This window comes from Canis lupus, chromosome 28 (assembly GCF_003254725.2).
Source record: "Canis lupus dingo isolate Sandy chromosome 28, ASM325472v2, whole genome shotgun sequence".
Lineage (NCBI taxonomy): Eukaryota > Metazoa > Chordata > Mammalia > Carnivora > Canidae > Canis > Canis lupus.
The window spans coordinates 7,807,763-7,828,049 of record NC_064270.1 but is presented as its reverse complement, the minus strand read 5'-3'; the positions used below and the strand labels follow the sequence as shown (position 1 = coordinate 7,828,049).

At 43.8% G+C, this 20,287-nt stretch overlaps 1 protein-coding gene across 6 annotated transcripts in view; it reads left to right on the top strand.

Moving 5' to 3' along the window:
• Window positions 1-1,966: 1,966 nt before the first annotated feature.
• MYOF (myoferlin) overlaps window positions 1,967-20,287 on the top strand; it is a 142,565-nt gene continuing 124,244 nt past the window's right edge. For 5 of the 6 annotated variants that reach the window (XM_049103616.1, XM_049103615.1, XM_025466545.3 and 2 more), the window contains exon 1: window positions 1,971-2,518. In XM_049103616.1, coding sequence (XP_048959573.1) covers window positions 2,431-2,518 — 88 coding nt within the window. In that variant the 5' untranslated portion in view covers window positions 1,971-2,430. Of the gene's footprint in view, window positions 2,519-20,287 lie in introns of all 6 variants that reach the window. The other variant, XR_007406922.1, reaches the window with a different exon arrangement.

Here is a 20,287-nt window from a genome sequence, read left to right as displayed (position 1 = left end):
CACAATGAAATGGTAGATAGCAAAGAGTAAACAAAGTAGTTACATGGATGGATGTCAAAATGTAATGTTGAGAAAGAGAAGCCAAGCACAAAACAATTCATACTGATTCCATTTCTACAAAAGTCATAATATAGCAAAGAATTCATTCTGTATGAATATAGGTATATGTGTATTATATACATAGGTTTGTATATGTCTGTATACAAAAGTCATGTAATATATAAAATAATTCATGTTGTCATATGAAGGTCATAATCAAGGGGGTTAACCCTATAAAGAAAAGAACAGAACAGAAATTATTACCATAAAAATCAAGATAGTGGTTATCTCTGGGAGAAGGAGGTGGAGATACATATGGGAGGGTCTTCTGAAGTGGTGGCCATGTTCTCTATATTGACCTAGATGTTCATTTGTTAAACTGTCACATTTATGTTCTAAGAATTTTTCTGTAATATATTTCACAATGAAAAGAAGAGATGAAAACCAGCCAAACAAAATAAACATAATTTTGCTTATATCCTACCAAAATATAGACTATTTAATCTGTGTCTAAATACGTTTAATCTAATATAGTCTATTTAGTCAATGATCTATATAGTATTGTCCATTTGTTGATTACATAAGCAGTTGAGAAGCTCACAGAATTCCCGTAGATAAACAATGCCTTTTCAATGCACTTGAAGTGTTTGCTTACAAGTGCTCTTTTCCGTCGTGTGTTCAAAAGTGGAAGGAAACACTGTGCTCCTTCACCCTAAGTTTTTAGCTTTTCTTCTGAAACACAGTGAGATCCTGATTTAAAGCCAACTTGCATTACAGGAAATGCTATGAAATCACGTACCAGCATGAACTTCTGGTTGCGTACGTGTGTGCCTTAGTGTGCATGCTCTGTGCCAAGGACCCACGCTAAGACCTTTATCTTATGACACCTTTACCTTTAACTTTAGTTCATAGATTAGATAACTATAGATGGGGGGGAGTTGGTTAGAAACTTGTAAGGTGACATAGCTCAGAAGTGGTGAAGCAGGGATCCATACTCAGGTCTGGCTGGCTACTAACCCCAGGCATCCTCTTGCGAACTTACTCATCAGGCTACACTGCTTAATACACTCTCCAGGTCACAGAGATTCTTTGTTTGAGCAAACTGTAGTCAGGCTTCCCCCTGGGCCCATCTGTGCACTTCTTTGTAAAAGTCTATTAAACCAAAACCACTCCCCCACCCTCCATATCTGATCACTCTTAATACCTGATGGGTTTCTCATCCTTCCCGGTCTCCCAACTGATGTCTGGTCATCCTGATCTACCTTCAACAAGAATCCTGTTAGGTCTGTTGAACCAGAACCCCCTGACCCCTATGTTTCTTCCTAGTAATTCTGCATCCACTGGCCCCCACCCTGACTATAAATTCCCACTTACCTATGCTGCACTCGGAGATGAGCCCAATCTCTCTCCTCCACTACATTGCAGGGGTCCCTATACCTGTTGCAATGGTCCCCTTCCCTTGAATAAAGCCTTATTGTGCTTTAATAAGTGTCACTGAATTTTTTTTTTTTTCTTTAGCAAAGGAAAGGAAGACACTGCTGGGGGTTAGCTCTGAAAAAAAAAAGTGGAGAACCATTCTCCATTTCCATTGAAGACTTAGCAGCTTTTGATGGACCGGGAAAACGTAAGTTCCCAGCTGTCATTCCTTAAGGATTTTTTAAGAAATCCAACGCTGAATCCTTTCATAAAGCAAAAGATCAGCTCCCAATACACCAATTTTGCAAATACCGCCTCCGGATGGGTTTACAATAAACTCAGTTATCCCTCTGTCATGCAACAGGGGGCACCCTTTAACTGATTTTTTATTTTCTTAAAACCCTTTTCTAAGTGGTTGCTGAGTGGAGGTGTTCAACAGCATGAGAAGACACAGCAAAAGTAAAATTAAAAAAAAAAAAAAAAAACCCACAACGAAGTAAAGTTTCTAAACTCCGTGAAGCTCAGAAGAGAACGAAGGGGGTGGTGGAACGCCACATCCATTCGGCTTCTCGATCTGGGGCTGAAAGGCGGCCGCGTCGGGGTGGTCTCCGGACCTGGCCGCAGGTACTGGCGCCCATCCAGGCCGGCTGCGTTTGTCGCACATGATTGTTGCGAATTGAGGCTGGGCCCTTGACACTCCACCCTTCCCAGCTGCTGAGTGCGGGGGCCCGGGACTTCGGGCATCCGTTCACACGTCGCCTTCAGGCCGCGACCGGTCGGAGACCCACCCCTTCCCCGCCCCGCGCGGCCCTCCCGGGCAGCAGCGCAGACTCCGCGGCTCCTCGGCTCGGCTCCGCGGCTCGGCTCCTCGGCTCGGCTCCTCGGCTCGGCTCCGCGGCTCGGCTCCGCGGCTCCTCCGCCCCGCTCTGCCCCGCGCCGCCGGCTGGGACTTGCTCTCGGCGCGCAGGAAGAGCCATGCTGCGGGTGATCGTGGAGTCCGCCAGCAATATCCCGAAAACGAAATTTGGGAAACCGGATCCTATCGTTTCTGTCATTTTTAAGGGTAAGGAAACGTGTTCTTCTTTTTTCTCGGGTCCTGGCGTGGCATGCTAGGTTCTCGTGGGTCCCACTGGTTTGACAGTCGGCGCTTAGTCCACGGAGAAGGCAGAGCCTCTCTGGCTTTAGCCGGCTCGTTACCTGGGCAGGTGAGGGGAGAGACCGGTTTTCTACGGGAGGCATTTCAGCTTCCCCGGGGTTTTGAGACGCAGACGATGACCGGATGTGTGAACTCTAAAAATGTGATTTCTGTAAACCCGGGTAGGGATTTGTTGATTTGTGGATGGGACCTCAAATTAGAAGTCTCAAGGAGGCCTGCGTGGGATCAAAGTTAGTGTCGGCCGTCTGGTGTGCAATTTTACCGTCTCTGCGTTTGAAAAGTCGGTGACAGAGGGAAAAGTACCAGTTAAGTTTTTCCAAGCACCGGTTCTCCCCACAACAGCCCACTCACCGCCGCTTGGTCCCCGGGCTTCTGGAAGCTGCAGTGAAGTTATTATTTCGGATTCGTCTGTTTTCACATTGTTTTGTGCCGTTTTGTAACTGCGCTTCATCTTTCCAGACTTGGAGAGCGTGTGTTCCGTAGCTTCTAAAGTGCTCACGGAGGAAGGAGCTCTGGACGAAACTAGTCTGTAGTTTGCGCATCTACTTTGGTTTTGCTGAAAAACCTTGGGCAGATGACCTCGTTTCTCCGAATGTCAGTCCTCTTTTCTGTAAAAACTGTGAGCAGGGTTTAGACTGAATTATCTGTAAAAGGCCTACTGTAATTCCAAAAGTTTATTCTTTTACGAGGCTGAATTGCAGCGGAGGGGGCAGGAGTGGCTCGTGTGAGGGCTCGCGCGCAAGCATTGTAAGTGATTCCAGTTTGGGCCTGGGTGATGTGTCAATATCTGAGTTTAGGAGCTTTATCATTTTCTGTTTGTTCAGGGTCACTGGTAAGATTGCCAGCTCACTTCTTGGCAGGAGGGATGAGAGCCGTGGGGGAAGACAGAGAAAGTAGGAGCCTTGATGGGCACCGAGTTCCTGACCACGCCTCTGACCACACCTCAAACATTTCTCGATTCCTCAGGAACCAAGCAACTACTCCCTTCCAGTTTCTGGTTTATCTCTGCCTTTTTCCTTTCTTTTGTCTATTTTATCTATTTCTCTTCTCCAACCTTTCTTTATAAGGATGAGCAAGATGAAAGAAAGGAAACCCAAAGCTGTCAAATGATTGTTTAGTTAAAAAAAGAAAAAAAAAAAAAACAAATTTAGAAGGCAAAAGTTCAATTCTTAAAGGACACCGTGGTTTGAGAATCTGGTTAGTGAATGTCATGTAGTCATGTTATGACAATGTTCCCTTACCTGTATTAGTTGCTTTCAAGTCTTTTGTTTTTCCCTGAAGTAATTGCGTAATAGGGACATAACGTAAAAAGTTTGTACCCTCACCACTGACACATAAAGACATGTAAAAGTATATCAGATTCAACTTGGTAACGTCATTATGGGATACAAGTCATACAGATCATAGAGGAATTAGAATTTAACACTGAATTGAAATCTGACTTAAAATTTTTTGGAACGAATATGCATTGGTCAAAACTTTTATTTTTTTATTTTTAAAAGATTTATTTGTTTATTTATTCAAAGAGAGAGAGAGAGGCAGAGAGAGAGGCAGGCTCCATGCAGGGAGCCCTATGTGGGACTCGATCCCAGGTCTCCAGGATCATACCCCGGGCTGCAGGCAGTGCTAAACCGCTGCACCACCGGGGCTGCCCCTGGTCAAAACTTTTAAATGACTAAAAATATGCCTGAAGCTATCAACATAAGTTGTCAGCTGAAAGTGGAAAACCAGTTAGACTGGGCAAATGCAGTCTCTCCAAACAATTATAGTTATTAGATCATTTAAACTTTAGTCTCTTTTCTAGTCTGCTTTGGTTGTGCAAACTGGGGAGTGAGGTCAGTCATTCATTCACCTAACAAGCAACTTGACAGCAGAATCAACTCTGAGCTCAGAGTAGGAACACCCATACTCTAGCTGATATTTCCTAAATGACCTAAAGTTACCACCCAGGGCTCTAGTTTCTCAGCTGTGGAATGATGGGAACTGATCTCCTTGAGGTTCCTTCTGGCTATAAACTTCTATCATTTTATAGTTCCATGTATCACTCTCACCAAGATGTGGAAGGCAGAGCCTTAGGGACAGGAGCAGACACAGTAACAGAAGTGGCCTATTTCTTCCCCTCAATCTCTTTCCTAGTTTTAAACACTGGTGATGGCAGATCCTTTCCAGGTGTGCCTCCCGGTCTTGAGCACTGTATATAACTAAGTAACATTAAGTGTGGACAGAACTCAGCATACTTATTACAGTGAAGCTAAATGCACTTCACAGTGCAGTGTTGAGAAGTAGAGTGTGGAGAGTGAGATGTCAAAGATGAGGTGAGAAGATGAAGGAAAGCCCCTATGTTTACTGAAATGTGTAAAAGTCCAACCTTTAAGTACATAAAATGGTAAAGTTGGGCCAAAGCCAATTCTCCTCTAACTCCAAGGTGGTAAGAAGAATGTCCAAGTGATGGGCATTAGGGGTGATGGCTGTATAGACCCCAAGGTCCTTGAAACTGAAATTACTCTGTAGTAGAGGAGCTGCTGTGCTGCCAACCAACTGGTTTCAGGTTGACCTCAGTCTTTTGTGTTCCAGCCTCTCCTGAGGTTGACTACAGAACTTCATAGGACCTGGTAGGAACCAGGAGGAATTGGGAGTTGAGTCCCTGTTGAGAGAATGTCATGGATGTTTCACAGTGCAGGAGTAGATTATGATGACCATTAAGCTTATTTGATTTTTTGCATCATTGTGGTGCACTAGCTCTGACTCTTCAGGCCAGAGCACCTGCAAGCCTGAGGTGGCCATTCTTTCTTGAGTTCCATGCAGAAAGCCAGGCCATGAAGCTGAATCTGGCTGAGATTAGTTTCAAAATAATATTTAAGACATTTATTAATTAAAAAATGCAATATAATATAATAGAAGATCACGTTCCTCCTATTCTTTCTTTCTAGCCACTCTTTTTTATTTTTTTTATTTTTTTATTTTTTTATTTTTTTTTATTTTTTTTTTTTTAATATTTTATTTATTTATTCATCAGGGACACAGAGAGAGAGAGAGAGAGGCAGAGTCACAGGCAGAGGGAGAAGCAGGCTCCATGCAGGGAACCCGATGTGGGACTTGATCCCGGGACTCCAGGATCACACCCTGGGCCAAAGGCAGGCGCCAAACCGCTGAGCCACCCAGGGATCCCCAGCCACTCTTTTTTTAATTTATTTTTTATTTTTTATTTTTTTCTAGCCACTCTTATTACCTAGGAATAACTACTCAGAACAGTTTGATTTGAATCCTTCTTGACTTTTAGCTATAAATATGAAAGTTGTTGCAACAACTCCCTGTTAGTGCCCTGAAGTGCACATTCTTACAGTGTGTATCTTTTAAAAAAACTAAAGTTTATTTATTTATTTGAGTGAGAGAGAAAGAGCACAAGCAGGGGGAGCAGGCAAGGAGCCTGCTAAGCAGGGAGCCCAGTGCAGGGCTCCATCCCAGGACCCTGGATTACAGTCCCAGCCGAAGTCAGATCCTTAGCTGACTGAGCCACCCAGGCGCCCCTTATAGTGCATGTCTTTGTGAACATGTGTGTTTCTGAAGGACAGTTTCTCTTTTTTGTTGTTATTGCCTTTTTGGGTTGTGGTGATTTTTTTTCCCTTTTTTGCTTAAAGATGATTTGCTGGCAATTGCCAAGGATTTCCATTTTCCCTTTAGCTCATCTCTTGCTTTGGTGTCAAATCTCTTAGCATTAGATTGATTGAGAGGGAATTTTCTTGCAGTCCTTAATATTTCTGTGCTTTTATAATGTGGCAACATTGCATTCATATGAAACGTCCAGCTCCTAGGGTGCATAATTGTTGCAGTAATGACATTTTTCTCCTTCTATCCTTATGCTATCGCCCATTCCATCAGCCAGAATTTTCCCTTCTGGTCTTGTGTAGATCATTGCCTTGTGAAATGACTATTACTCAGATGGTCACCAAATAATTGTCATATATTATTACCTGTTTTTACAGATGCCTGTTATTTCATTTGAACATGTTTTTGGAGTGAAATCCTAGATATTTCTGGGACCTCCTTTCAAAGAGCTTATCAACTTTGTAATCTTAAGAAACCACTTGACCTCTCTAAGAATGCTTTCTTTTTCATCTTTTGAAAAATGGAGTTTTAATGGCTTATCTGAAGGGGAGTAGATCTGTAGAGATCCCTTGAGGCTGGGGTTTATGCAACAGAGAATTTTCTGACTTTTTTTAGCAAAATTTAATTTGCTCTTTGACAATTTATAGTTAAATACTTTAAAATGACCTTTTAAATAAGCAGAAAAGCTATGAAATTCTATTTAAGTAGGATGAAGCATGATGGGGGGAAGAGCCAATGGGTCTTATTCACTGTCATCTATGAAGGCACCTGGGGAGCAGCCCACGTGGTGACTTGGTTTACCCAGATGCATCATAGGACTAACAGGAAGATTCCCACAGGCTCAACTGACAATCATGCTATGATGCTGGTACTCTCATAGAACCACTGTCTTGCATTTATTAAACACTCAGGAAAGCAGAACTGTTTGATCTACTGAGTCATTTCCCTCACTTCCGGGAGTACAGAGCTTAGAGAATCACCACCTAGGGAAAGTGGCCCCACTCTATGGAATGAAGCATGGGAACTCTCAGAGGTATACTTCCCAAAGGCACATTTTACAGGCTCTCAGTCATTTACAAAACCACAAATGCCTTTTAAAAATGAATTAACATGGTTTGTTTTTCTTCCCCTCTTCTACAACATCTCTTACTTACATGCATGCCCTCCAGTCATGCCCAAAGTTGCTGGTGTTTTTCTGGTTTGGGTTTACTGGTGGGTTTCTCCATCCCAGGGGGATTCAGCTCTGCCAAAAAGGAATGAGATTTTATATCCTCTGCAACCCCTAGCATATCATTGATGTTGAATAACATTTCAGATGTTAACCATGGAGGCAAGAGCTGGCAGGAGATTTGAGACAGCTTAGTACAATAAAATAATTGATTCTTGGTCCTGAAAGGGATCACCAGAAGTCTGCCAATCTCCCTTCTTTCAGGAAGAATTAAACTGAATATTCTCTAAGGTAGTTTGTGAGTGAAGCTTGGCAAAGAAAAGGTCACTTTACACATTCCTTTTTTTTTTTTAAGTTTATTTATTTAAGTAATCTCTACACCCAACGTGGGGCTCAAACTCATTACCCTGAGGTCAGGAGTCACATGTTCTTCTGACTGAACCAGCCAGGCACCCCTGCACATTCCTGAATGCGGAGCATAGCCAGTTCCTAGCATGTGCTACCCAAATCGATGTTGTAGTACTTTTTTGCATTCTTGATACTGCAAAGAAAATGTGAAGCTTTTATGTTGAAAATTCATACATAAACTGTGCAGTGGTCTATAAGGCATAATAATGCATGTACCACGAAATGTCAATGATCGCCTATTCTTGGTGTAATTTCTATTGAACAACTGTCCTGTTGAGTAGGAGTGTGCTTTGAGCGGCTCTGAGCCACAACTGCTTGGATGGCGGGCACCTTAAGCTTTCTCAGCTAACTTAGCATTAGGTGATAGGTTGCAACGCCTATTGGGCATTCCAGTGCAAAGGCCCTGGGCTTTGGGGTCAGGGGGTCCTAAATAAGAATCCCATTTCCCATTCTTTGCTTGCTCTGTGCTCATGGGCAAATGAATTAAAATTTTTGGCTTAGTGTTCTTAATAACATTTACCTTGCAGGGTTTTTTGAGGATTAAATGAATATACATAGGAAATTGCACATGGGAACTCCTAACTTACTTCCTCCATTTGATAACATTTGCTTTTATGGAGATCTCCAAGCACCAGAGAGCACATGAGGAATAAGTCTAGAAAAATATACTAGCACAGTTTGGTCTCGTAGGCCTAGGAAATCAGCTAGTAAGAACACAAGAATGAGATATGAACCAGAAAAGATGTATAGATTTATAGTGTAAGAGCAGACGGAGGAGAAATATGCTTGGTGGGGAAGTATCAGTGCCTTGGTCTTAAAGGATGAGGAAATTTCACAGAAATGCCAGGAGGAGGATGACATGCCAGGCTTTGAAACAGCACAGGAAGGCCAGGGAGCCATGAGCTTGTGTTGTGAGGCTGACAGAGGGTAATCCAGTGTGGCTAGGGATTGCACTTTACTCACAAACTAGTGGGGAGACACTAGGCAGCATTGTGAAGGCCGGATTAGTACTAGTCAGGGTGACAAAACAGAAGGTTTACTGGTTGAGACAAAGCTTTGCAGGACAGAGGGAGTTCATCCCAGGGCTAGAATGAGAAGGAAGAAGCTAACATAAAAGATACTGAGAAAGCAACCTGGCTCATTGGGTCACCCTTCCTCACACTCCTCTATAAAAATGGGGACATCAGACTGCCTTCCTTCCAGCTGGGGGGGTGGGTGGTGGTACTCTGTAGGTGAGTTCAGGGTTGAGTTGGGGTTTTTCTCTGCAGGAGGCCAGTATGAGAACATGAGCTACCTGGATAGGAGGGTAGATGCCCACTAAGAGGGCAAAGAAAGGCAGAGAAATAGAAAGTGACCGGGAAGACAAATTCTGCTGTTTTCCCAAAGGCCAATGGGGAGCATTTCTAACCAAGCTGAGCTGTGATCTCATTCATATAAAGTCCTTCTCGCCCTACCCGGTTGTCCCACCTGGAAGGTGATGTGTCATGGCCAGCAATTGCTTAATTGCAAGGAACACATACCCACAAGCTTACTTAAATAAAGTGTGGTTTTTTTCTTTTTCTTCTTCTTCTTCTTTTTTTTTTTACCCCCAAAGCTAGAGAGAAATCTCCCAGAATCTAAATCATGGGTCCCACAGGAGTCAGAATCATGTCAAGCAGGGTGGCATTCGCTCTCTCTCCCCTAGGAACGATGGGGCCTCATGCCTCTCTTCTTCCCTGCACAGTGACTGCCTTCATGGAGTCTCTTACTCCTGCTTCCCCACAGTTGGCAGCATGCATGGGGCTTTGGGTTACTTTAGCGGTGACTTGGTCCAGATCTTATATCTCCTATAATCCCAGTGTCTCTTAGTAGGGCTCTTTGAGAGAAAAATACCAGTTGGCTCAGTTTGGGTCAGGTGTTCACCCCTGGTCCAATTAGCTGTGCCAAGAGATACAGATGCATAAGGCAGGTATCCCAGATGCCTCTACTACACAGGATAAGCTTTGAGGACCTAGACCATCAACTCTCTGGCCCACCTCCCTCCAGCTGGGGCATTTGACCTGCTTTGCCATCTTTAAGTTACTCTCTGAACAACCTTACTCTATCCCCTAAAAGAGCTGCCCTCTTTTAGTAAACAACACAATACATGTAAAGTGATGAGCTTTGGATTGGGCAGACTAAGTTTCACTCTTGAATTTGTCATTGGGAACTAAATTTTTTTTTTCTGAGTCTTTATTAGTCTATAAAATGAGGAGAATGATACATACCTCATAGGGACATTGTAAGGATCAACAATGATAAAATATCTAAAACACTATCATAGTGTCTGGCAGATAATACAGATCTTCCTTGACTTATGGTAGGGTTACATCCCAATAAACCCATCATAAGTTGAGAATATCATAAGTTGAAAATACATTTAATACACCTCACCTATGGAACATGATAGCTTAGCTGAACCTACCTTAAATATACCTAGAATACTTACATTAGCTGACATCATCTGGACAAGCCAGATGATGGCTTTGATCAAACAGCCAAAGCCTGTTTTATAATAAAGAATATATATATATATATATATATATGTAATAAAGAATAAAGGTACTTACTACAGGAATATCTTATGTAATGTATTGAATACTATACGGAAAGTGAAAAACCAAATGGCTGTACGGTGCAGAATGGTTGTAAGTGTATCAGTTGTGATTGTGTGGATGACTGGCAACTGTGGCTCACTGCCCCTGCCCAGCACCATGCATGAGTGTATCATACTGCATAGCGCTAGCCCAGGAAATCCCAATTCAAACTACAAAGTTCATTTCTATTGAATGCATGTTGCTTTTGGGCCATCATAAAGTTGAAAAATTAAATTGTATCATCCCAAATCAGAGACCATCTGTAGTTGTATGGCAAACACCCACTTCCTCTCCTCTTTGTGCCCCCACTCCTTCCCCCCACTGCTGGGGTGGGGCATCAAAATCCTGGGGGACATCTAAGGGGTGGTCCAGGCTTAGATCAGGAAATCGGATGCCTGGTAGCTGTGGTGCACAAGCAGGTCAAGGCAGAGCCAATGCCTGATTCATTTGTGACAGTGCATTGTAACTTCTCCACCAGGCACATGATAGGTTCTTTGTTGCTATTGTTTTACTTGTGGTTAAATGTGGTTAAATGTATATGGTATAAACATTACCATTGCAACCATTTTTAAGTGTACAGGTTAGTAGCATTAAGCACATTCATGGTACTATCATCACCACCTTCAGTCCCAGAACTTTTTCTCCGACTTCTCAAACTGAAACTCTGTACTCTATTCAATAATAATTCTTCATCCCCCACCTCCACTCCCAGCCCCCAGCAACAATCATTCTATTTTCTCTCTGTGAATTTGACTGTGTACCTCATATGATTGTTATCTGTTTGTGACTGGCTTATTTCACTTGGCATAATATCCTCAGGGTTCATCCACATTGTAGCAGGTGTCAGAATTTTTTCTCCTCTTACAGTGGCTGTATGTACCTGCCACATTTTGTTTATCCATTCACCCGTCAATGGGCACTTGGATTGCTTCACCTTTTGGCTGTTATGGGTAATGTAGCTTTGAACATGGGCGTTCAAATAGTCTTCTTGAGTTCTCAATTCTTTTGGGTGTAAAGCCCGAAGTGGAATTTCTGGGTCATGTGGCAATTCTATGTTTAATGTTTTGAGCCACCACCTCACTGTTTTCCATACTGACTGCATGATTTTACAAACATTCCCACCAGCCGCATACAGGATTGCAATTTCTCCACATCCTTGCCAAACACTTATTTTCTGGTGTGGTTTTGTTTTCATAATCATCATCCTGCTGGATGTGAACATAGTAGATTCCTAGTAACTCTCTGTTGATTTGGATTTTCAGCTCACACCTCAGTAACTCAGAGTGAAGCTGTCTGCGGTGTAGTCTTCAACCTCAGTGGCCGGCAGCAAGGCAGCCCTTTTGTGGTGAGAAGCCTGCCTGGCGGAGGCCCAGCAGCAGCCTGAGAGAGGCAGATGGCCAGCTAGCCAGTGGAGCCTGGCTCTCTGATGTCTGTGTGGCCAAGGTCATGCCAAGAGCTATGGCAGAGCTGAAGGCAGATGGAAAATTGGTCTTCTGCAGTGCTAGGTCTTCCGGTTGGTCTGGGCTCCCCAGGGCAGGGCTGGAACCAGAAGTCCTAACCCTCTGTATATGTCTCTTCTAACATTGTGTACTCCTTCATGGCTCCTACTGGAATACACAGTTATATATTTGCTGACTTACTTGATTTCTGTCTGCCTAACCATCAGATAGTAAGCTTCATGATGTCAGGGATTGTTGTCTCTTTCCCTAGCACCTAGCTTAGTGCTTGGCAGGTGGTAGGTGATCAATAGTTATTGAATGAATGGATCTAGCTCCTCACCTCATTCACTCAGGTCATGTTACCAGACCAAAGTGGGTCCCCTCCTTAGTGAGTTATAGACAGAGACTACACCATGTGGAGTCACCTCTCAATGTCATCCTCGATTTGTACAAATAAGGAGACCATGGAAATAATTCCAAAGATGTGGGAGGCTCCTTTCATTAGGGCTTGGGATGAATATTCAGAGAAGGATTTTGACATTATAGGGAAACTGAGGTAACTGTTGGTTACTTTCTGGTTGATTTGCTACAGATCCTCAGATGTTTCTTTTCTTGTTTTAGCAATTCATTAGTTAGCTGCCTTTTCTTTTTAAAGATTATTTCACACACAGAGAGTGCACAAGTAGGCAGAGTGGCAAGGAGAGGGAGAAGCAGGCTCCCCGATGAGCAGTGAGCCCGATGCAGAACTTGATCCCAGGACCCCAGGGTCATGACCTGAGCCAAAGACACCTAATTGACTTAGCCACCCAGGTGCCCCTCATTAGTTAGCTTCTAAAAGATGAAATTGATAGGCAGAAACTTCTAACAGTTTCCTGAGTTCAGGAGGTCAGTCCTGAGTTCAGGGGGTCAATGGTGAATTGAGGGGTCAAGCGGTCTTACCAGTAACGGTCAGGGTCTCACAGGCCTGAGGGACCAGATCCGCCTGCCCACAAACTACAAAACTGATCTTGAATACTTCAGAATTTCCACTGGCTGGTTGGGATCCTTTAAGCTGCATCCCAAAGGGAGCTGGAAGGCAGGGGAGCCCCAGTCTACCTCTGACCATGATAGTAGGGCTTTGGTGTTATTAATAGCAAGAAAGTTCTCTGAATCTCAGTCTTCCCAGCTGTAAAGTGGGCATAAGACCTACCTCTGAAGGTTATACAAGTCCAACGAGATGATGTATTTAAAGTACTTGGACTAAAAATAGATGTTTACAGGGGTATCCAGCAGGCTCAGTTGTTAAAGCGTGTTGACTCTACCGTGAATTTGAGCCCCACGTTGTATGTAGAGATTACTAAAAATAAATAAATAAATAAACTTAAAAAAATAGATATTTACTGTGACCTCACCTCTTGAAGTTTGGCTCTCTTTGCATGTAGCAAAGTGAAAAATCAATGGTCTAGGTCAAGGACTAAGGAAATAAGAAGTTTGCAAATCAAACAAGGACAGCTGATGCCAGACTTTTATGCTCTCCTTTCCCAAGGTGAAGCTATGAACTAGAAAACAGGTCTAGGTTGGGTTCATATTTTGTCAAAACAACTAGTCAGTTTGGTGAAAATAAAATACTGTTTTACTCATTTTTATTTACTTCATTCAGCAGTCATTTATTTGTGTGCTCAATTATTTAGTTCAGAACCATCCACTGAAACTTCTAGGGTGGTGGAGATGGTTGAGATCTGCCCTGTATGTTATGGTAGCCCCGAGCCACACATGGTTGCTAATCACTGAAATGTGGCCAGTGTGATTTGAGGAACTGAATTTTTAAATATTTTCTAATTTTCATTCATTTAGATGTACACAGCTACATGTAGCACAGATAGCGGGAGGACAGCCACAGTGGTGAGGAGTCCAGGACCTCCTCTCACTCACAGCTGCCCAGCTTCTCCATACCTCAGTTGTCCCATCTACAAAATGGGCAGCAGCCCAATCCCATAGCATAAGTAAAGTTTAGCATAAATAAAAGTTAAGCACATACATAGAAAATGCTTTAAGTGTTCATTGCTCCTTGGGTCTTCCTGAGGTTCTGGCATGTGGGGGTTAAGAGGGAGAGAGCTTGAGGACCAACCACTTGCTCTACCACCACCACTATTTATTAAACACTTACACTGTGCCCACACTTGTTGCATATTGTCTTATTTAATCCTCATGGCATTTGTAGGGAGTAGGTCTTACTATCATATTCATTTTACACACGGAGAAACTGAGGCAGGGACCAGTCAGGATTCAGCTGAGGACTGATTGCAGAGTCTCCATGTGCATTGCCTGAGGTCAACATGGGTAAAGAAACAACCAAGTCAATTTATGATCGCTCTCTTTGTGCTCTGAGTGGATTGAGTTGTTCAGTGTGTGGGGATCATTTGGACCCAACCTGAGAGAGGAAGAACATATACCAAGAACACAAGAACTTAAAAAAAAAGAAAAATAAAGCTTAGCCTTCCTGGAGTGAGTTTCCCCAGGGTAATGAAAGCCTTTAGGACTTGCCATGACTCAGAAGCTCAGAGCTGACATAGCTTAGCAGTGAATCATTCCTCTGATAATCGAGTCAGAGCCATTTTATTAGTGGAGACTAAAACTCTAATGTATTACATGAAAGGAATTAAAAATCTAATATTTGAGTGGCAAGGGGAGTCTCCTTCGCCTCCTCTCAGCTCTCAGGTGTATTACCTTCATCCTCTTTTACAACCCAATAGCACAACTTACACATTTATTTTTAATTTTTTTAAATTTTATTTTTTACACATAAAAAAAAAATCCTTTTCCTCATCTCTCTTCCCTTCTTAAAAAATAGAAAATTTTCTTTTTGCTTACCTGTCCCGATTGGCAGAAATCACTGCCTGAAATGTCCCTGTCTCCCTCCCTTCTCTCATTTGCTGCTGTGTCTCCCTACTGCTTCTCTCAAACACAAATTCATTAAAAAAATATTGATCAGGAGTGCACTCTGTCAGGCTCTGTGCTCAGCACTACAAATCAGGCGAGGAACTAGCCAGACTCACCCCTGCTCGCATGCAGCTCACAGCCTGGCTGTAAATGCAGCCAGAGGTCAGTGACTTCAGAGTAGTGAAGAATTGGGGGCAGTAGATTAAACTCTTGGAAAATTTAAACTTTTAAAAATTTTGTTACTTGCAGATTATATTGCTGAAGAGAGCTAGTAAGTACAACAAGTGCTTTACATATATATTCACTTAATTCTCACCAAAAAATGAAGTCTGTCTTTTTATAATTGAAGTTCCTCTTTCTATGGACGTGGGGAGGGCGGATTGCCTGGGTCAAGGTCTGGCAAGAGGTTCAAGTCAGAGCAGGGACATACAGGCCCCCCGCTGAGACTGTAACACCCTGACGTGAGTAGCCCCCCCACGTCTCGGCCCCTGTATACTTTCAGCCCACCGAGGGTAATGCACACAGACCGGCTTGGCTCCGAGCTCAGACCTGGTGGCTGACATCCAGGCTCCGTCTCCTTCTCATTGTATTTCCTTGAGCAAAATCAGCCCTGAGGGCATCTAGCCAGAGTAATGCCAGGGCCTGGGGCATTGGTGCCTGTGGACTTGACACCTTTGGTGGCCTCAGAGGTCTTGTCTGGGGCTCCAGATGCCCCTCTGGTTTGTCCCAGTGTGCTGGACATGTTAGGATGGCTTCCCTTGTGTGACACGGCTTGAAGAAGGGGCCTCCCACCAGGGTACCTACAGTGTGGAAAGCCCTGCCCTGGGATTGACCACAGCCATCCTTCACAACAAGTGTAGCAGGGGTCCAGGGCACAGATTGTGTATACTCATTTACCAGATGGGGAGATGGAGCTTCAGAGGGGTCAGGAGCAGCCAAAGCTGGTCAGCAGGACCAGGCAAGGAGAGACTAGAACCCCAGTCCTGAGACTAAGTTCCCATTACTGTATGTATGTCTGGCTTTCTCTGTGCTTGGCATCTCTCTTGGTTAAGTCTACTTCCATCTCCATCCTAGACACTGATTCCCAGCTCTTCCTCATACCTTGTGGCAGCTGACCAGCCGAGCTCGCTAAAGAGCCCAGAGGTCAAAGCCATCCCCAGTACAGGCAGGGGAATTGGGGGCAGTAGATTAAACTGCTGGTGATGGCAAAAATCCCACTTAAAGAGATTATTTAGTATGGGACACTGGGGTCTGAGGCTCAACATAATTCAACTAGAAATTTGTTGCCTAAAAGGTATGGAATTGAATTCTTAAGACTTTGACTCAGGCTTTGTGCTTATTTTCAAAATTCTTTTCTCTATTTTGTTTTCTCTTGATACTATCTCTTGGAATCAGGGAGGGCAGAGGAACTGGATCCTCTTCATATTGTCTGATGGAGGTAGTTTATGATTCTGATCCTGATCCAACACAAAACAGTGTCCCCTATGTCCTACACATTCACGTTTCCTCATCTGATCCTCAGTACAGCCATGCAAGGTGGGTGTCTTCATCCTCATTTACAGGGTACTCAGGCCTTGGAAGGCCCTTCTGGAACTCTAGGAACTCTCCATCTCCTCAAGCTGGGGTGGAAGTGAATTTGCTAAGTACCAGCCTTCATTCATTCTCTAGCGAATTGTCTCAAAAACATACCAGGCAGAGGAAGGAGAGGTTAAAAGGCTCGGAGCCAGAACACCAACATTCGAATTCTGGCTTTGTCTCCTACTAGCAGGAGACCCTACACAAGCAGCTTAGTTGCATTACGCCTCAAAATATGGATGCTAATAGTAACAGGTAACCTATACCAAGCCCTTAGAAGATTGCCTGGTGTACTATGAGTCCTGTGAATGGTAGCTCTTATTCCTGGATATTAGGTACCAATATTTATTAATGAAGAAATGTATACGGAGAGTTGGATAACTGGCTCAAAGTCACACAGATGGTAAGTGGTGCCCTTGGTAGAGGTTAAGAGTACGGGTTTGGAAATGAGGCAGACGTGGGGCTGCAGCCCAGCTCTGCCACTTACTGGCTGTGTGATCAAGTCACTTAACATCACTCTCAGTTTTCTTATCCATAAAACAGCAATACTAATACCTCCGTTTTAAGGATTAGACATGATAGTGTTTAAAGTGCCTGGCACTTGGGGCACCTGGGTGGCTCAGTTGATTAAGCCTCTAACTGTTGGTTTCTGCTCAGGTCATGATCTCATGGGTCATGGGATCAAGCCCCCATTGGGCTCTGCATTCAGCAGAGTCTGCTTGAGATTCTCTCTCTCTCTCTTCCTCCTCCCCACCTCACCACCAAATAGATGGATAAATCTTTTGAAAAAAAAAACAGAAGAAGAAAAGTAAGGTGCCTGGCACAGAATGGATGCTCACATGCAAAATAAACGAACAAGCCCAAGAGTCACACAGTTCTCCACCGAGACAGCCAATCCAGATGCCTGTCCTGCCTGGTAGCCCTTCACCTGCAGTCCTGGCAGTTGGCGGAGCTGGAACACAACCACTCTCAGGGTCAGATTTTAGGAAGTAGATTCTGTATGGGTTGTTCAGATTGACTGGGCTTCACTTCAGTTCCCTTGGAGGATTTGGTTTTAAGAGCTTGTGTGCCTGTAAGGGCAACTGCAGAGGCCAGTGGGGCATGGGGCATGGAAAGCAGAGCAGTAACCCTGTGTGCCTTTTGTTTCTGTTTATCAGGAGTATCAGTGACTATTTCAGAAATGTACAGAACAGCCTTGCTTTGTATCATAGTTGCCATTTGGCTAAAATGCCTTCCCCAGAACCCGTTTGACAACATATCCTAGAGCAGTAGGGCAGCCGGGGTTAGAAAGCAAAAAGTCAGAAATACACCTTTAGCTGGGTAGAACTGGATGGGCCATATATGTCTTTGTGCTCCCCCTAGGTCCCTCTAGGTCCTGAGGGTGGTGGAGTCTCCTGCTGGACCTTCCCTGCCGTCCAGTTACTGTGAAAATTCTCCCAGATGCTGGTGGCTGCCAGGCTGACTGCCAGGGAGGAGCAGCCACTGCCCCTATGCCAGCTGCCCCAGGCAGGCCTGCGAGGTCTGGAACAGAGCCATGTGAGAGAAGTGCTCCAGCAGGGCTGTGCCTAGCAGAATAGGGCTCTTTCTCTGGTCACTGGATCCTGCCCTCCAGGGAGACTCCACAGTCTGGGAAAGTCTGTGGGGCACACAGGGCATGCTGCCTAGGTGCCATAGTGAAAATTAATAGCTCCTATTAGTTCAGTGCTTCCTGTGTGTTAGGCCCTGTGCTGAGCACTTGCTATTCATTTCCTCACTTAATTATTAAAGTTACCCTAGTAGTAATACTTCCATGAGCTTATGAAGGTCAATTCACTCAAATCATGGAGAAATTACTATGAGTGAAATAACAATATTAATAAAATACAATTCCAGCCTTCAAGGAGTCACTGTCTGGTCTTAATCCTCCAACTCAGGCAACTGTTCTGTGTCTCTGTCTACTGGAGTCTGAATCCCAGCTCCACCACTTCCTAACTGTGTGACCTCTGACAAATTGCTTAACCTCTCCGTGTCATGGTTTCTCCTTTTGTAATTGGGGATGATCATAATAGAATTTACCTTTTAGGGTAGTTGTGAAGATTAATGAGACACTCCATGAAAAGCACTGGAAACAGTGACTAGTTCAGAGCACTTAATGACTGTTAGCTATGCATGAATGGCTTCAGGGGACCTGTGATATTCTAGGCCATATAGTGGGTGATTTTGTATTTGTCTGTGAATATTCCGTAAGACAAAGGGGCCATAACCTGGGACCCTGAGAAAATGAAGAGGTATTCCTAAATGGAAGGTCAAGTTTAGATGCATGGCTGGACCTAGAGATCTTGTTGATCTACTTTGCCTACCAAAAAGCTAAGTTCTTAGGGGAGCTTTGTAAATGGCACCCCCACTGCTCCTGGGGTCATGTCAGTAAGATATAGCAATCTAGCCAGTGAGGACTTGAGGGACTTCATAAGGCACATGATCCACAAAACCTGGAAGAAGACTTAGAGATCATCTAGTCTAAATTTCCCGGGGTATACAAGAGGGACTCTGAACTCAGTGGTTGAGCCTGTGTCTCTCTGAGATAACAGTTCAAAGAATTGGAGAGTTTACTGATTTGAAAGTCCAGTCTGAAGAACTGGGCCAACTCCTGTGTTTTTTCTTGCAGGAGTGCAAGGATCAGGGAGATGGGGTGTCTTTGGAAGCACTGAAAAAGTGTTACCATTGTAGATTACTATTACTAACTTGGTGTTGCTCCTTGTTTTAGCGTTTTCCAGAGAAATGGAACCTGTACCGGTGTGTGTATGTGTGCACGTGTGTGTTCAGAGAAGGGGATTGAGAGATTTATTTTAAGGAATTGGCTCATGTGATTATAGGGACTGGCAAATCTGAAATTTGTGGGGCAGGCCAGCAGGCTGGAGCCTCTGGCAGGATTTTCTTCCTTCCTTTCTTTCTTTCTTTCTTTCTTTCTTTCTTTCTTTCTTTCTTCTTTCTTTCTTTCTTTCAGATTTCATTTATTTATCTGAGAGACAGTGAGAGCAAGAGAGAGAAGCAGACTGGCTGCTGAGCAGAGACCCTGATACAGGGGCTCAATCCCAGGCCCCTGAGATCATGACCTCAACCGAAGGCAGACACTTAACCGACTGAGCCACCCAGGCTCCTCTCAGGTAGGATTTCTGTTCCAGTCTGGAGGCAGAATTCCATCTTCCCTAGGAAACCTTAGTTTTTGACTGTTTGGATGAGGTATATCCACATTATGGAATATAATCTCTTTTACTTAAAGATGATTACAAATGTTAATCACATCTATAAAATACCTTTATGGTAACAGCTAGAGTTTGATCAAACAAGTGGCACATAGCCTCTCGGAGTGACAGATAAAATGATCGACCACAGGAGCCCTCATAGTGGGGTCGTAGCAGTCTGATCCTAGGAGGTCTGGTGACCTTGGCAGCCTTGTCCCTTAGGGTCCAGCACACTGTGCAGCAGGAGCACAGCAAAGGAAATGGCTCTGCAATAGGGCGGGGTGGCTTGGCAAGGAATGCTTATTCACTTCTCTGAAAACCACATTCAGAGGTTGGCATGCAGGTTAATTACTGCAATGGTGACCTTCAGCGAATGGAGACAAGCAGGGAGGCTGACTTATCAAAAAACAGGAAATGTCCCAAAGAATGCCTTGAGTCATGGTCCGGAGTGCATTCTGCATTTGAGTCAGTTGTTCTGTTCTGGGTTGAAAGCATTTAATTCCTGTCCATAGGAGGAAACAGTCATCTTAATAAAATTAGAGATGAGAGCAGGGGTGGAGAAGGGGAAGAGAGGCTCCCGTGATTCATCTGATGTTTAGCACCTGCAATTTAGACCTTTTTAAAAAAAAAAAAAAAAGTGATGAAATTGAATAATTGAATAATATAAATATGTGGCTCTGTGGCTGCTGACAAGAAAGAAATTCATTTACTTTCGAGGTTTTTTC